Source organism: Coccinella septempunctata, chromosome 4 (assembly GCF_907165205.1).
Source record: "Coccinella septempunctata chromosome 4, icCocSept1.1, whole genome shotgun sequence".
In the NCBI taxonomy this organism is placed as follows: domain Eukaryota; kingdom Metazoa; phylum Arthropoda; class Insecta; order Coleoptera; family Coccinellidae; genus Coccinella; species Coccinella septempunctata.
Window position 1 is genome coordinate 22,371,797 of NC_058192.1, and position 17,629 is coordinate 22,389,425.

The window sequence follows — 17,629 nt, forward strand, 5'->3', positions numbered from 1 at the left end:
GATTCAGATTGTCCATACAGTTTTAAAATCGAAGTGAACCTGGAAGAATATCCGACATCCCAATTTTTTGCAATTTCGAGAAACAGGATATAGTAATGAAATACAAAAGGATACAAACAGGTGATAATATTTGTTCAAACAATAATAAAGTTATGAGATCTAAAAAAATTGTGTGAGTAACATCTACTTAGTGCTTCATATTATGTATAGATTTATGAATCTGTGTTTTTTAGGATCCGTAAAAAAATTGAAAACTGTCAACTTGTCATCGCCTTCCAAAGGCTCTATCTTGGAAGGGAGGTCGATTTCGAAAAAAATTTATAGGAACTACCCCTGCTTGTTTTCATGGAGGAATCATCTCCCCAAGTCCTTCGCATTTGTTTACAGACAACCTGTATATTTCACTCTTCTATAATTATGAATTCGCTATGAGAAATTGTATCGGAAACAAAATGATCAAATTAAAAAATCGATAGGATTCGAAGAATCAGAAGGGAATCAACTCATTTGGCACTGTGACGCTAATTGTGTTAACGACTTCATCATACGAGAATACGAATCGAACCCTTCCTGCTTTCATAACCATCTCATGTAATCGACGTAATTCAATAGAACCTCATTAGCCAATACGCAAATTTTCAAATGCCTCATCTCAAGTTCAAACCCACAGACATTCCCAGACAATAGCGAAATGCATTCTCCTATTACGCAATGACCGACTCATCCACCAAATCTCACTTCTATTGCACCAAATGCAAACAAATGAAAGTGAATCTGGTGAGGTGTTGCCCTATTTCACAATGGTATTCTAACTTTGATCCTCTCATAAATAAAATTCATATATGTAATCGGCATCTTCTGAAGATGGGCACCTTGAAATTTTTTGTACCCGAAAAAGTAGGGAAGTGTCGCGACTATATATACCAATATGACCACTTTTCTGATCAGTGTATCTCAATTCGTGAACCGTATCAAGATGAAACTTGTAAGTAAAGTTCACGAGTTCAATTCAATAGTTCAATCTTTCGAAGTTGATGGTTTTACAATAGCTATCGGGTTCGTTTCGAAACGCATGTGTTAAGTTACATGATCGGTTAAGAAAAACGATTTTTCGGCAATTCGAAACGACAGTTGACTAAATTTTATATTGAATTCGATAATGAGGAACGTTATTAATTTTATCATTATCCTGTGTTGTCCAATTTGAATAATAATTCAACTACAAAGACATTCATTTGCTCTGTTAATTCTCGTAATTGTCTAATCATTAATCGCAGAATTTTGTAGGTTTTCGAAAAGAAAGCATTGTTAGTAAACTAGTTTCAAGTCCAAAAAATATTTGCTGTTATCATTATTTGTCACTCCTTAGTTTAACCAACTATTAGTTGGTCCTCACTTTCTTCTGCAATGTGGAAATATTGTCTCCTTTGTCGAAAGAAGTTTTTTTATTTACTTAGCCCACACAACGATTACAATCTATACAGTAGCAAATAAACACTATTTAACTTCTTTAAAAGTAGTATTCTGCTAGATTTTTTCACTTCGCATGGAGAAATCTCATTAATACAACTTATAACACACTTATTGATACCCTTTTGGCTTGCAAGCACAATTAGTAAAACAACCGTATTTTCTCCAGTTGGTAGCCGCTGCTTTCCTCGCTGTAGCCTCTGCTCTGCCAGCAGGCCCTGTTCAATACAAACAGGATGAACCTATTCCAATCCTAAGGCTCGACAATGAAGGAGTACAAGCCGATGGTTCCTACAAATTTGGGTAAGTCCCAAGTTTCTTCAGCTTTAATTAAATAATTAAACTGATCAATATTTGAGACTGCTCTTCACTGAATCTTCTTCGCAGATTCGAAACCGCAAATGGAATTGCCCAAGAAGAAGTTGGTCACTTGAAACAAGTCGGTCAAGACGTAGTCAACGAAGTCCAAGGCCAAGTTAGGTACACCCTGCCCGATGGAACTCCCATCAACTTGAGCTACATCGCCAACGAAGATGGATTCCAGGTTCAAGGCGACCATCTCCCCACCGCTCCACCAATCCCAGAAGCCATTCTGAGGTCTTTGGAATACAATGCTGCTCACCCAGAAGAAAACGACGATGGATTGATCAAGAAACCACAAAGATACTGAGGATTGAAGTACCACGGAAAAGTCTCTGTAAATAGCAATATTGTAATGCTGTGATTCTGTAATTTTGTCGGTCTTAAAGCCGAGGAAGTTTTATAATAAACACATAATCTTGAACTATTTGGTTTCAATTATAAATTGGTCATTCTCCTAGCAAGTGCTGCAATTGATAATTTCCCGTACGAGACTGCTGTTGACCAAACGTGTGAGAGCAGTTACGAGAGGGAAAGACCCTTTGCAAATGAGATGGTAAGATTGTTTCTTTTCCGACCATTTTCCCTCACTTTACTGCCCTCATTTTACTTGCGGAAGTATCTATAACTTTTCGGCACTAGGGAAAGGAAGAGAATAGGTTTTTATAATATGAACTCATCACCTATCCTTTTCGTATATAGTATACAGGGTGTTTCCTATTTGAATGTCAATATTTATGGGGGTGATTTTTGGGCCCATTTTAAGAAAAAAACTTCATATGAACATATGTCCTAAACGTCTTACCTTTTGAGATACAAGGTGGTATTATTTAGTCAGTGGCCACTGCCACTGATAGTATTCAACTATGACCAAATTTGATCCCTTGAATTTTTTTAGTCCGACGCACGGGTTTCATTTTAAAAAATAAAATCTACGTATGTCTCTGCATGGTGATATTGTCATAGGTATGTATGTATTAAGGATATTGTTATGATCATGCAGAGAAATGGTTTTTTTTAAAGCGGAAACCATGAATAGGATTGAAAAAACTCAAGTGATCAACTTTGGTAAGAAATGATTTGAAATCTCAAATATAATATTTATTTCAGGAAAAATCTGTGGCGTACCTTCAATGTCTGCCAAATAGCTAGGTCAAATTACGTACGAACGCCACTGGTGGAAAATAAGAAAAAAGTTATACATTAAAAAATGCCTCTTGATTCATAGTATACATGTGTGACAAATTTCATTAAAATATTTGAAGTGGTATTGTAGATATTGATAATAAATGATTTATTTTTGAAAATTTTACCACCCTGTACCTCAAAAGGTAAGACGTTTAGGACATATGTTCATATGAAATTTTTTTCTTGAAGTGGGCCCAAAAATCACCTCCATAAATATTTACACTCAATTAGAAAACATCCTGTATAGTAAGGGTGCTACAACCCTACAGCGATAATCGTGTTTTCCTACATAGGGGTACCATAATGCAATCATATGTTGGGTGTTATAATTGATGGGATTGTCGGTTAAGGAAATCTTCAGAATACTAATTTTCAACTCACGTTTCGTTTATTTAATGCATAAACTTCATCAGGACCTGCAAATATACAAATCTATCACACAAGTCAGAGAGGTCAAGAATTGAAAACCTAAAAAAAAAAACAAAAGGGCAGGTATAAGTGTATCTAGGTCACAGACGAGATGTTTAAAATCAACAAACCTCACTTGGAGTAGTAAAAGTATATGGCACAAAGAAAAGAACAAACTCATATACATGGTTGGGTATTATTTGAGAATACCAATAGCCCATAGACGATGTTTGTCCAAGCTTCTTTGACTTTTCGGATTCACTATATAATAAGGGTTGTCGATGGGTGCATTAATTTTTGTGTACAAAGTACAACCCTTCGAGAAAGGTGTTATCTTGAAAAACTGTTTGACTTATTCTGTCTTATTGTCCAATGCTGGAAATAATGGTCCTAAAAATTTGGCATCCTCAATGAAGACATCATCCAATTTTTCGTCCAGAATTCTAAAAGAGATTATATAGGATATTTGTAAGGAAGTAACGAAATGAATTTTTATTACATCTGTTTCGAAGCCAGCTGAAGTTAATAATGATTGAAACAGGTTTTCATTTCCTGCGAGTGAAATCAACCTCAACCATAAAAGTAGAAGCGCAATTTAGTCACTATTCAAGACCTACAGACACACTGAGAATATCATCAGTATGTACGGAATCGATTTCTATTTGAATATATTGCATATTTTTGCAATTTGATATTCTGAAACACCAGAATCCTATCTAGTACACATGAAGTGGTTTCATAAATAAGGAAACTGATACCACTAGGATTGCATGTATCGAAATAGCACTCGGGACGAATATTTCTTCAATACAGTTCAAAAGAAGCATTCTTCATTTTTCAGTTTACTTTTCCCAAAAGTCTGATTGGGAAACAAGAATAAACCCCGTATTGTGTTGCATTGTGGAAGTCAAATTTTTTACGATGGGATTTGTATATTATTTGGTCTACCTTCTTGGTTTTCCTATTTTAGTTTCAATTCCACCTTCAAGGTGTCTTCAAGGATAAGTTTCAAATGGTTATGTTGAAACTCATTGTGAGTTTCGAAGTATCTGTATGCCAAAATAGTGGGTATCACTTTCAGTTTTCAGTTGTGCTGAATGAAATTACTCTGAAACTCAAAATGCATAAGCAGGGTGTAAAACATTCTGGCTGCTTAAATTTAAATAAGAACCCGATTGAAAAATTTGAGTCGTATGTGGGGACTCTGGTGTTGAAAACATTTGTTGAAACCCAAGATTATGTTGCTAATTTTCACATTGTGATTTCTTGCTTTTATCAATCTTATCATTTAATACAGAAAAACTTTGTTTCCTGATTCCCCTTCAGTATGTTTTATCTTTAATCTTTGCTAATATTGAATGTATAAGTGGGCACCTAGGCGAAAGGAATTGATCAATTTGTACTACTCGAATTGAAAAAGGATGCTGCAAGAATTTTCAACCAGAATCATCCAGACGATTTTGTACGCTACAAATAATAGTTTGTGGAAGAATCATTTTTGGTGAATTTTAAGGCTTTATCTGACGTATTTTGGATTGTTCGACTTAGATCAATTATTCGCCGTTTTTTTCTATATTAAATTCATTTTTTGTCGACCTTAACAACAAATGACATATTACTTAATAATTTCCGAACGGAAAGTCGACTGTTTTCGAAGGCAAGTATTTTCGTCAGCATTCACTTTTCTTCCTTACAATTTGCGTCTGATCTGTTTCTTGCTCAGTTACAGATGCGAGAGTGGATTTTTAATCAATTTTGAAAGCCAGGATTGAGTAGATGAAAACATAATTGCCCGTTACTATAACTGTCATTTGCACTTGTCAAATTAATTATTTACAAAATCCGCTACACCTTACGAGTGTATTAGGAACTTGGTTCGAATATAAATATTCATGATAATCAAGAACGGATAGTGATAGTGATAAAATGTACAGGATGTACCAAGATCCAGAGCCTATTAGGCGTTTCTGGAGAGCTGGACATATTTGAAATATGAAAATTAGGAAAATGATATTGTTCCACATTATCTACTTAATTAAAGTATTCTAGAAACCTGAGCACTTTCGAAGAGGAAATGAAAATAATTTTTCGAATTTATTTTTTTTATTTTTTCGTTTCTGCTATTATAGAGTATTCAATTCCCGATATATTTCTGTTCAAATCGTTGCTTTTGTCTAAATTATTTTCAAAATATTGGGAAAAAACTGAAAAAAGGAGGATACATATGTGTGTTTTCTATTATATTCATTATTCCTATTCTAAATATCTTAGGCACATTTTTGAAGTCGAAGAATGTGGGAATATTGTACATTTCTTGAATTTTGAAAACTTGCCACAGGAAGTTCCAAATGTTGTTATGGGCAAATCTTGATCCCAATTTTCACACAACATTCGAAACACCCTGTGGCAAATTCAGGAAATGTACAATATTCCCATGACTTCAAAAATGTGAAAACGGTTGGTGTTTAAGAAATTCAGAAAAGGAATATCGAACATACTAGAAAACACACATATTTCATCTCCCTTTTTTTCATTTTTTTCTCGATATTTTGAAGGCAATTTGGATGAATGAAACGATTTGAACAGAAATATATCGAGAAATAAATACTTTATAATATCAGAAACGAAAAGAAAAAAGTTTTATTTTCATTATTTTTATTCCCTGTATAAACTGAAAGTGTTCATGCTTCGAGAATATCTTAGTTCAGTAGATGATGTCGATCTATATCATTATCCCAATTGTCATTTTCAAATAGGTCCAGTTCTCCAGAAACGTCTAAAAGGCCCACAAACCTGGTACACCCTGTAAATTAGTAACAATCTTCCGGAGATGGGGGATTTGGCTACTATGGTCAGGTTGGATTTACAGCACACAGTACACACTCACAGGTATGTGAGGTCGACGAAAAAATGTAAGATGCAGCTCGGGAAAAACTGTCTATGTTGTCTCGCCTGCTTGCTAGCCTCGGCTATCAATTTGCAGGCTCGACTGTAATAAACAGTTTTTCGTTCTTGGTACATAAATAACTATTTATTCTCAAGGTAGCCTTATAAAGTTTCTCTCATAGAAGCCTTGGTCCTAATTACTGAGTCTTTATCGTTGTATTGTATCGTATTGGTGTCCTATTTTTCATTCTAGAAAAGTTGAATGGTGAAGCTCATCTGGATATGCTACAAAATTTGATATACCTATACCCTCGAATTCAGGATGTACTTCAAAATGATGGGAACCTGTATTAGAAAATTTCTTTTTTCGAAGATGGAGAACCTCCTCATTGTGTGCATCTGCAATGAAGGAAATTATAAGTTTCACGAGGAGCAATTGAGTTTTCCTCCTTCGAATAAAGAACAAAGAACAGTGCTCCTAGTGGATGGTTTCATGCGATGATCTAGGATCTCATCAGATACTGTACAAAACGATTTAATATTCCAAATCGCCTGATGAATATGATAATTGGTCTAATTTAATTGGTCCGAATAATTACCTAAAACTTATTGTTCAAAAAATTTCTCTTGACTACACCCAATTCCCTTCTAAATATTCATCGATGAAAGGAAATATACCGGATTACTCTCAAAATTAATTAATTTTTAAGCTGAATTGGTTCATAATTAGAGGAAGAGAAAAGCATGCCCGACCGGTGAATCTTATGGTAACTAACCATATGGTTCATTGTTAAAAATGCGAGAAACTACACACGGTATCTTTCTTCTCTCTGTATAAAAGGAGAAAAATTTTCTATAGTCGATCATACTGAGTTCAAGTTTTGTGCAAATAACATTCAGAATGGATTTGTCGAAATTTTATGTAAGTTGAAAAATTTCTACCTATAGTAGCTACTTTTCGCGAAATCGTTATAAAATTGTGTCATCGTGGAAAAGTGAAGTGCATTGAAGTGAATATTCAGAAATGTGATTTGATTCGTCATTTAGGAAGATCGATCAATGGAAAACAGCCCAAGAAAACTATTTTGTTTTCGTTAGTCGCGTTAACTGACGAGGGTTAACTGATGAGGCTTTCAGACTCATCATAATATCTCTTATTGAGTGAAATTATAAGACATCCAGCAAATTGCATAGTATTTAGGATGTAGGTATCAAGTATACTGACCCTGTATAGTGATGATGGACACGAATATGATATTATTGCTTAGGATGCATTATCTCCATTGAAAAAAAAAATGGTTCAGAATACGAATCATAAGGATAATCCCTATAATCAAGACAAAAATAAACAACTCATCTACTTAGTACCTACACGTCATTCAATGCAGGATTTTTCGATATTTATACTTGTGTGCTCAAATTAACGAAATTCCATTGCTGTGTTTCACAAAATTTGAACTTGATTCAGTTTGAATTTTATCGTATTATTATACAGACCTATTATATTTTATGCAGAGATAAACTTTTAGAGAATTTTCAATCCCCTGACTCATCATCATCAAATCGTTATTTCCAGAGCCATCAGTATAATTATTTTTATGACATTATTTCATGATAGACCATCCGTTTATACCAGAAATGGACGCCATTTTTGGTTTTGGTTGACAATACTGATTTTCGATGATCTTTATCCAACTTCAGGTTCCAAGTAAAATGATTCCATCCAGTGGAATCAAGAGAAAATTTTCATTTTAGGTTTTTCATTTTCGGATATTGGTTATTTGCATTGTGGATTAGAAAAAAATTATTATACTTAGAAGGTTCGGATATTCTCGAGTACGAATTTTGACCATCGGTCTATTAGGTACCAAATATCAAAATTGAGAGTTTTTCGCATGACTTCGAAAAAATTTGAAGGCACCGATTCATAAATTACTATCTGTGGAGATACTGTTGAAACTGACAGTGGTACTGCTTTTCTCAAATATGATTATTTGCATATAACTTTCTTATGATTCACAAAAGAATAATTTTTTCATTAGTTAGAAAAAATTCACAATATTGTACTTTGTCGATTGTCACGATATCTACAAATTTTTTAGATGAGTTTATTCCAAAATAGCCCCTTAACTATATTTTTGTTTATTTTCCTTATAGAAAAATAGAAGGAATAACTCGAATACTAATACATTCATATAGTAATTTTTCACCACAACATAGCTTAATTTTGTTGAAAATGCCTACTTCGTAAATGCAAACTGAAAAATTTAGAATATAGTATTATTTCTTACTCGATTTCAAAGTTTCAGATGTATTACGATAGGAATCGGTTGTCCTTTTATTCATAGCATGGAGATTTCATTGAAAAAAATATATGAATTGAGCTCCAAAATTTTATATTTGAAGTAAATGAAGAATCTGGTACTGCTAGAAACATGATTGGTAGGTAATTATTCATTTTTGGAATAAGGATGTTGAATAATTTGAACCTTATCGAAAACAATATTGACACGAATATATCTCAATGTCATGCCAAAAGGCTATATAATTTTTTTTTTAATTATATAGTCATTAACATTTTGTAACAATGATGCTATTTATCACGTGTTGTAACAAATTACGCTATGTCTTACATGCACGATTGTGCATATAGAATTATACCCATTTAGAATGGATGTTTCAACTGTGATCGAATTAATTTTGATATCAGTTTTCAATACCTATCATTTCATCATACTTTCGTTTGGCAATGCGATGCATTCTCGGAATATCCTCGTTATTAGGGTAGGTTTTCTGGGAAAAATACATTAATTTCAATTATAAAAAACCATTTACTTTGGGTCTATCATATTGAAATAACATCAACTGATCTTTTCGATTATGAGAACGCCAGTAAAAAAATCACCACTTTGTATGAAGATTTGTAGAGAGCTAGATTTCACTGAAATAATGTTTTATAATATGCTGCTACTACACCCACAAACCGAAACCACAAAATTTCCTCATTTTAATTCAAGCTCAAAAATCGATGCATAGAATTTTCCCCCTATAATAATATCTTTTTAAGATCTTGGGAAATTTATGAAGGTTAATAAAAATATCAATTATGTTATAGTGCCATTGACGAGTAGTAACTTCTGAATTCTCTGAACACAATTCCAAGTTATGATATTTAAGTGGAGTGAAGATAAAATGAGCCTATCTTTAATTATTTGAACTTAAATATGATTACAGGAGATCTGAAAGTACAGAAAACTTGAGTAGATATTACAAAACTGTCAACATCCCTATATCCTTATATTGATTATGAACTTGTTTCTTTCCAGGTGTGCGTTTGCTTAGTCGTAGCAATTGAAGCTATATCCATTCCTCAATATGCTTACAGAGAAGTGGAGGACAAGGCAGTGGCACTACAGAAGAAGGCACCAATTCCTATTTTGAAACAAAGCTTTGAACAAAGCAAAGAGGGCTATCAATACAGGTATCTATGAATACAAATCTGTCAAATAATCATTAAATATAAGGTCATCCACGAATATAATGCCAAATTTTATGAGCCATAAAATTTTGTTTTATAATTTTTTTTCGGATACTCCTCATCTGTTGATATTATATGAACTCGCTTCAAAAGTAGAGAGAATTTGACAGTTGAAAATAATTTCACTGATAAAAAATTTACCAGAGATGTCATTGTTGAAATTTATGCAATATTTATTTGATATGCCTTTTCATTGTTTTCTCACTTCAAGTTAATGTTGAGAATCGTTGAAAATTTTAAGGAGGTTGTGTTTCAAACACTATTTATTTGGAAACAAGAAGGTTCAACTAGATATAATCTCGTACCTATTGCTACTATAGTAGCTATTTGGAAAAAAATTGGTTGTGTTTCAAGGTTGTTTGACAAACTCATGTTCTCTGTTTTTATTCTTTCATGGAAAAAGTTGGAAAGTGTTGATATATACCACCCTTGAAGAGGTTTATATCTCAACAGATAATGAGTGTTCGGAAATTTGACCTTATTTGACCCTAAAGATATTACTAAAATCTTAAGTACTTGAGCGCCATTTAGTGAGCAAGGAGATCCAATACCTTGAAAATCTCCCCCTAAACAGTACTGCTGTTACACAGATTGTTTTCTAAAAATCCCTTTTTCTAACATGTCAAAAATTTCCATTTTCATCGTGATTTTGGTGAATCATATTGCTCTTTTCACCATTTACGGCAATTTTTTGAAAATATACCTAACATTTGAGGTGCTCCAACCTCTTATAGCTTATTATGTACCACTCTTCCCTTTTTACAAGATGCTTATGATTCTACGAATTCATCTTTGAACGAACACCTTTTCTATCGAAATTCATGTTATGTCATGATGTCAGTTAGGATTTCAATATATAGAAAAATACTTGCATTACCTACTCATTACTCGAATTCTAGTCATGCAGAAAAACCTAATCTTTCGAGAATCAATACATGAATCCTAGACTCCTGTTCAAATAGTTTATTTGTCCTCAAATTTTCAGCATCAGAATTAATCTGGAACTAGTTCCCCTGTTTTTCATTTTTGTAATCTGCAAGTCCCAAAACGCTTAATACAGTAATGAAGTTTTGTCTGATACCATAGTTAGGTATATTTTTTAAAGGAAAAAAAAAGGTTCAAAATCAAACTTTCATCGCAGAATAAATCATCCCTCTTGCACTTCTGTAAAAAATCAACGAAGGTGGGATCGTTGAATATTCATTTTCTCCAGGAATCGAATGGTTTTTGTGATGATTAAATTTACGTTGAGGATTACCTAATTTTTACGGGAAATTGATGAAGGTTTCCAATATACTTTCTGTGGCATTTGAATGGTGCTAATTTCAATGAATCGCCACTCGACAGATGTTGCTGTGAAAGCAACCCATTATTTGTAATGAAATTACCGGACTTGAGTTGATCTGTGTTTCTGTCGCTTTCTTTAAATTGAATAGACAAATATGTATAATCGTCATCAATTCATGTCGATTAGAAATATTCAATTGGATAGCCTATTCTGAACGAATTACATATGTTATTTCCAGTAGTGAGTAGGTGAAATTTATCTGCCCAAGTGATCTTTTTGGAATTTGAATTGTTAAAGTATGCAGTGTTTCATCTCAAGAATTTTGTTGCCCTTGACAATGATCTTCAGTTTTTCCCTATATGAGGTGCCGTTTCCATACAAAAATACCTTTGGTTTGGATTATTCTATCGGATATGAAAAAAAAAACTATACCTCCGAATATACCTACCTACTGATAACGGTTTCCTGAAATTCGAAGTATGTATTGCTACTATAGCGGACACCCTATCAGATCAGCCCAATTAGTTTCTTGAATACTGAATGAAATTTTGATATGTTTAGCTATGTAACAATGTTTTGCTTTATCTACGTAAAACTGCTCGTGTGGCTCCGAGGTAAATATCCAATACTACAAAAGGTCAATTAAGGGACAATATTTAGTGGTAATTTGTTTTTATATTCTGATATGGAAATAGTAGTGGAAGTTGCATGGCTTAAGCCTTGCGGCTTTCACACTCCTCTCTAGAGAAACATTCACTTATCCCAGATATCTCAGATATCGAAAGGATTAAGCTCTGTTGGAGCCTTTTCCAGGTTTTCGCGCTCGTGATGGTGGTCGGGTTCGGGCCGCTCCTCGGCTTCTTGCTGTCGGTTGGATTCCTGATCCACCCGCACTTCCTGTCGAAGCAGACGGTGTTACTCTACATTCCCCATGTACTTCCCAGCAGTACTGCCTTCTGCATGACTCTATAGATATTTTCGTCCAACTGAAGTTTCGTCAAGTTCTCTGGTAGTTTCTTCGGTATCAGGCCTGTAGATGAAATGACAATAGGGACGGTCTTTATATCTTTCAGCTTTCATTCGTCCTCTAGATCTCTGTATTTTGAATTTTTATCGGTGTGTCTATCTAGAAGATTCTAATTATTTGGAATCGTCACGTCGATGACTAGTGCTTTGTCTTCATCCTTATTGAGCAATATGAGATCTGGTCTATTGTGAGTTATTTTCCGGTCTGTGAGAACCGTGAGATCCAAGTAGAGCTTGTGATGTTCATTTTCCAATACAATATGCGGATGGTAATTGTAATAAGGAAGCTGAACTGCTGAACTGCAACAGCATCATGTCTACTCTTGTACTCCATGCCCGCGAACTTCTGACATCCCCCGGTGATGTGCTGGATAGTTTCATATGTCGTACAGCAATAACCTGCTGTCCAGCAGGATCGCCAAGGATCCTTGGCGAAGATGAAGCCCTATGTCTCGGGAAACAACCTCCCGGAAGTCAACAAGCAGTTCGACGCAGATATGTCGACGTGATCATAATTGACCTCATTCTGGTGCCTTCCATGCAAAGGTTCGCCAATTAGTTTCTGCATTTTGCTTTCTGCAGATTGTTCGACAGTTTCCAAGTGGTCCTGTTGTAGCTTCAACGGAGTAGAACTATCAGCAACACAAAATACTCGATGGAGTTCTGACGAAGCATCCTTGTTCAGGAAATATTTTCGAAGTCCTTCAATTTCCTGGGACATGCGGTTGGACAAGTCAACAATTCCTCTACCCCCGAGGTGTAGTGGCATCTCGGTCTGTTCTATTGAGCTTTTGGGTTGATATTTATTATGTTTTGTCAGCATCGTCCTTATTTTTCTCTGTAGGGCTGCTAAATCCGTGGTGGTCCAAGCGATGATACCAAATGAGTAGCGCAGCGCCGAGCAAGCGTAGGTATTAATCGCTTTTATCAGATTCGTGCTATTAAGACCAGTTCTCATTATCCTTCTCAATCTTCGTTTGAACTCCTCCGTTAATTCTTTCTTCATCTGGCTCTGATTGATTTTTCTTGCCTGTTTGATGCCTAGATAATTGTATGTGTCTCCTTCCTTTAATGCTTCAATTTGCACCTTCCTTGAGTTTGAACGTGCCATCTTACATGTTCCCTCTCGTTATGTTCACCAATCGAAATTTTTTTAGTCCAAACTTCATTTTGATGTTTTCCGAGAATCCTTCCACCATATTCAGCATCTGTTGCATTTTTTTTTTTTGGTAGATGCGAAGAGTTTCAAATCGTCCATGTAAAGGAGATGATTCAGTTTCATCTTAGTTCTACTGCCGCTCTTGATGGCAAATCCGTAGTCCTTAGAATTCAATCTATGAGACAAAGGATTCAGGGCCATACAGAACCACAGAGGGCTCAGCGAATCTCCTTGGAATATTCCGCCTCTTATTGGAATAGGTCCTGTTGTAATGAAGCTATCTGCTGCTTTCATTTGAAAACTAGTACGCCAGGTTGACATGGCGTTTTTCAGAAACTTACAATATTGGGATCCACCTTCTGAATCTTCAAGATCGTCAAGAGCCATTCGTGAGATACTATTATTAAAATAATGTTATCTTACATATGAGTTCTACCGTGCCTTGGCACACGCAGGGGGATGAAGCACCCCACACATCGAGAAGCTATAACTGAAATTGCCATACTAAGACCTTAAAAAAATTCACCGATGCTACTTTCAGCAAGCATGCGGCCATCTATTATATACGAGTGCCTCCCCCCTATAATAAAATTCTGGGTGCGCCACTGCTATCGTTCTATGTAGACAAAGAACAAGAATTTTTGTGATACTTAGGATGCATTTATGTTCCTGATGTTTGAATTTGAATTTGAATTTGAATGGCCTATCCATTTCTTCCGAATAGGTAAATATTTTTCGCTGATCTCTCTAAATACGTCTCCTCAATATTATGCAGCTATCTTATGAATGCTATAAGGGGAATGTTATGGGGAATGTTATGAGCCCTTCAATTTTTTTCAGTTTTTTACCCAAAAGGATAACTTTTCTCGCAACAAGATCATTTGTAGATCCAATTTTATTTTATATTATTTATTTTCTCATCCACAGCTATGAAACTGGCAACGGAATTCACGCTGAAGAATCAGGTTACCTCAAAAACAAGGGCGATGAAAAACACGAAGTTATGGTTCAACAAGGAACCATCACATACCACGATGAGCATGGCAAACCAATTTCTCTCACCTACATTGCCGACGAAAAAGGTTTCCGCGCCAGTGGTGAGCACCTTCCAACTCCTCCACCAATTCCCGAAGCAATCCTGAAGTCACTCGAACAAAATGCCCGTGAGGAACAACAAGAACAGCACCTAGAGCAAGTTCATCAAGCTCAAATCTCTCAATCAGCACAGAAAGAGACGCCAGAATATCAATATCAGCAACCAGAGCAAGTCGTGGAATATGAAGCCCCTCAATATCAAATTTCTCAGAAGGATTATCAGAATCAAATACAGGAGCAGATCCAGAAGCAACTGAGAGATCAACAGTACCATCAACCTCAGCAAGAATATCAAATTCAACAATATCATCAAGCTGGATACTGAATAGATATTATACCTACCAATTTTCCTATGAGGGCACCTACCCTCCTTGAAGATGAAAATAACTAACACTATTTGTATATATATTCTGATTTATTGTTGGAAGCAGTATTCTTAATTAATAAGCGTTTTGTTGATCATGCTCGTTGACTGATGAATTTATTATTATAATTTTATACAAACTATGATTTCATTGTACCTTATACATTACACCTACTTCCTAAGATACCCTTTGATAAAAAACCAATATTTCCCAATTTTACGTCCGTGGCTTGGTGGTTAAAGCGCCTCGGCATAGCACAGATGACACAGCGATCTACTCCCACTCTTTTTACGCACAAGTCTCAAACACGTTATTCAGAAACCATCTACTGAAGAGCTGTCCCGAGCACTGACAAAAAGTGCTCCCGATTCTCGAGCACTAAGCACCGTTTTTTCAGAAAAGGCTCGCGATTAATAAGTACTTTGTGGAAGTAATGCGAGCAATAAGCACTAGCACTTTTCTGAAAAACTGTTGGAAATAAGATTTTTTGTTATAAAATCTCTGTTCGATCGAAAAAACTTCTATTTCTTCGAAAAGATAGGTTTTTCTTTCTACTCTACGATTTCATAAGTAGGTTTAGGATAATAATTGTTTCGCAGGTGGTCATCTGAAGATATTCAAATGCGCTATTCTTGCCATCCATACAATATTTGGATATTGAAAGAAGGCAATTCGGTTTTCACAAAATGCGAATTTGTTTCATGCTATTTCATATACACCTGTAAGCAAACATATTGTAAGCAGAATCTAATTATAATCACATTTCATGTAGAATAGGTGCATGAAACAATATTGTCTTCATAAACAGCTTGAGTTTGATCGAAATATTCATATTCTTGGGTTTATATTAAGTTTGTATCACCGCGATGCTTAATTAAATGTTTTCGGAGTAGTTATCAAAATTTTATGCTGAAAATTTTCATTGTTCTCGACTATGAACTTTCTCCCTTAAATATTTTCAGACCTTATGATAAAACGTTTGAAAACGCGAAAGGTCACAATTTTTGAATATTCCTTTCAAAAAAGTCAAGAAGACCAGCGAATTCATCAAAATTCAATATTTTCAATTCAATACCTATTTATTGTAATTATGTATTTGAGTGTATTTTAGGTAAATCATCAAGTAAGAATTTTGAAATCCGAGAAAAGAGCTATTTCGAACTGCTTGATTAGTCTTTGACTTGATTGTTTGTTGGTATTGTTGGGAATCCATGAAAAATTCAAATCCTTTATTAAAACATCGAATTCAAGTCGAATCAATTCAGAAACATAACATGGGTTTATTGATTTGATTTTGACAGTTTTTTCAGAATTTGGCCTCACCTGCCAAACGGCTCCTGAGGATTTTCTCATATTTTCTAATTAAACGATTGTCATGAAATTTTACCCAAGTAGGTATTTTAAAACTAGATATTTTGTTTCAATTCATTTGTGTCGGTATTTTTAAAATACCAAAAAAAATTCAGATGCCTTCAACTCTACTGAAATCATATGGGCAAAATGCAAAATGAACCCTCAACTTACGTCTACCCTATCTCTTTTTCTTTTTAATGGATGTAATTGATTTTTATCAAATAGTCTGACCTTGTATCTGTGGTATCCTACATGCTCGTAAAGTGACAAACACTTGTTCGTGTTTCGACAAGATTTCCAAAGGGCTTTGTGCTTAGTAATCCCCAAAAGTAAGCGCGAGCTCTTTAGGGATTACTAAGCACTAAGCCTTTTGATAAAGTGCTCGAATTACTAAGCACTAGCTGGAGAGCACAATGCTCCGGGAGCACAAAAAGGCTTCAAGTGCTTTCACAAGCACTAAGCACAATACTTATGCTCTGCTGAAGATCCAGGAATTCTACAAAATATAATATAAGAGATAACTTGAATGAAAACAAAACAGAACAAATTGTTTTCAGTCGAAAATTCACCAATAACAAGTAAAAAGAATAGGACAAACAAGAATTCCTAAAAATTCGGTAAAATACTTGGGCGTTGAGTTAGATATTAGACTCAATTCTCACCAACACATTAAAAACTCCGTCAATTGTAAAGGTAACTTGCGTATGTAAACCTCCTTTGTACACAATTTTGTAAATAAATATTTTTGGCTTAGTATACTGCAAGGTACTGAGTTCGATCCCGGCTAAAGAGGAAATTTTCTAGTCGATACGGGTACGGGCCTCCATTCACTGTTTGGTTAAAATTAACAATGTTGTGCCTAAGGTGGCGCAAGGACACAGTAACAAAGTCTACACAGACTCTGTACTTGTACAAGCTCACAGAGCTTTTGCTGGGTGCTTCGGTACCTACGCAGATTCAGGATAATATAATATATTGGGCTCAAAACGAGAAATACTATATGGCTTTATTCAACAATTAGTTTAGAAAATGACTAAAACTGAAACCAATCTTGACTTGCTCGAGAGAACATTGAAAATCAATCATACAGCCGTTGGCCATAGACTAATAGTCAATGAGGGTAATATAGGCCTTTCAAAAAACTTGCTACTTTTGTACCTCAAGGCCATTAGATTCGGAGATACACAGTGATTTATGGATATCGGCTCAAATTTCCGATATCTATAACGTTAGCACGAGAAGTCCGATTTTAATGAAAATTTGTGGCTAACAATGAACAGTTCTAGCAACAGTTACATATACAGAGGGTTAGTTTTCGACTCGTTAGAATATTTTAAAAGTAGATTCTTGAGGTCAAAAGAAACACTTTCTTCCTATACCATATTTTCCGATTCGACCCTGTTAAAAGTTAAGTTTTCATAATAAGCTGTGGCACCCCTGGAAAAAGTAAATTACCTTCAGAATAACTAGCTCAATCTGTGACACTAGACATC

At 34.9% G+C, this 17,629-nt stretch overlaps 2 protein-coding genes across 2 annotated transcripts; both read left to right on the plus strand.

The window, feature by feature from the left end:
* Positions 1-850: 850 nt before the first annotated feature.
* Positions 851-2,254, plus strand: LOC123311448 (endocuticle structural glycoprotein SgAbd-2-like). Its single transcript, XM_044895433.1, has 3 exons — positions 851-985; positions 1,640-1,773; positions 1,858-2,254. Exons 1-3 carry the CDS (start codon positions 929-931, stop codon positions 2,138-2,140), a joined length of 474 nt encoding a protein of 157 aa, XP_044751368.1. The 5' UTR covers positions 851-928; the 3' UTR covers positions 2,141-2,254.
* A 4,929-nt stretch (positions 2,255-7,183) lies between these two features.
* On the plus strand, positions 7,184-14,907 carry LOC123311765 (larval cuticle protein LCP-17-like). The gene is made up of 3 exons (XM_044895851.1): positions 7,184-7,234; positions 9,639-9,793; positions 14,251-14,907. Exons 1-3 carry the CDS (start codon positions 7,214-7,216, stop codon positions 14,741-14,743), a joined length of 669 nt encoding a protein of 222 aa, XP_044751786.1. The 5' UTR covers positions 7,184-7,213; the 3' UTR covers positions 14,744-14,907.
* Positions 14,908-17,629: the final 2,722 nt, after the last annotated feature.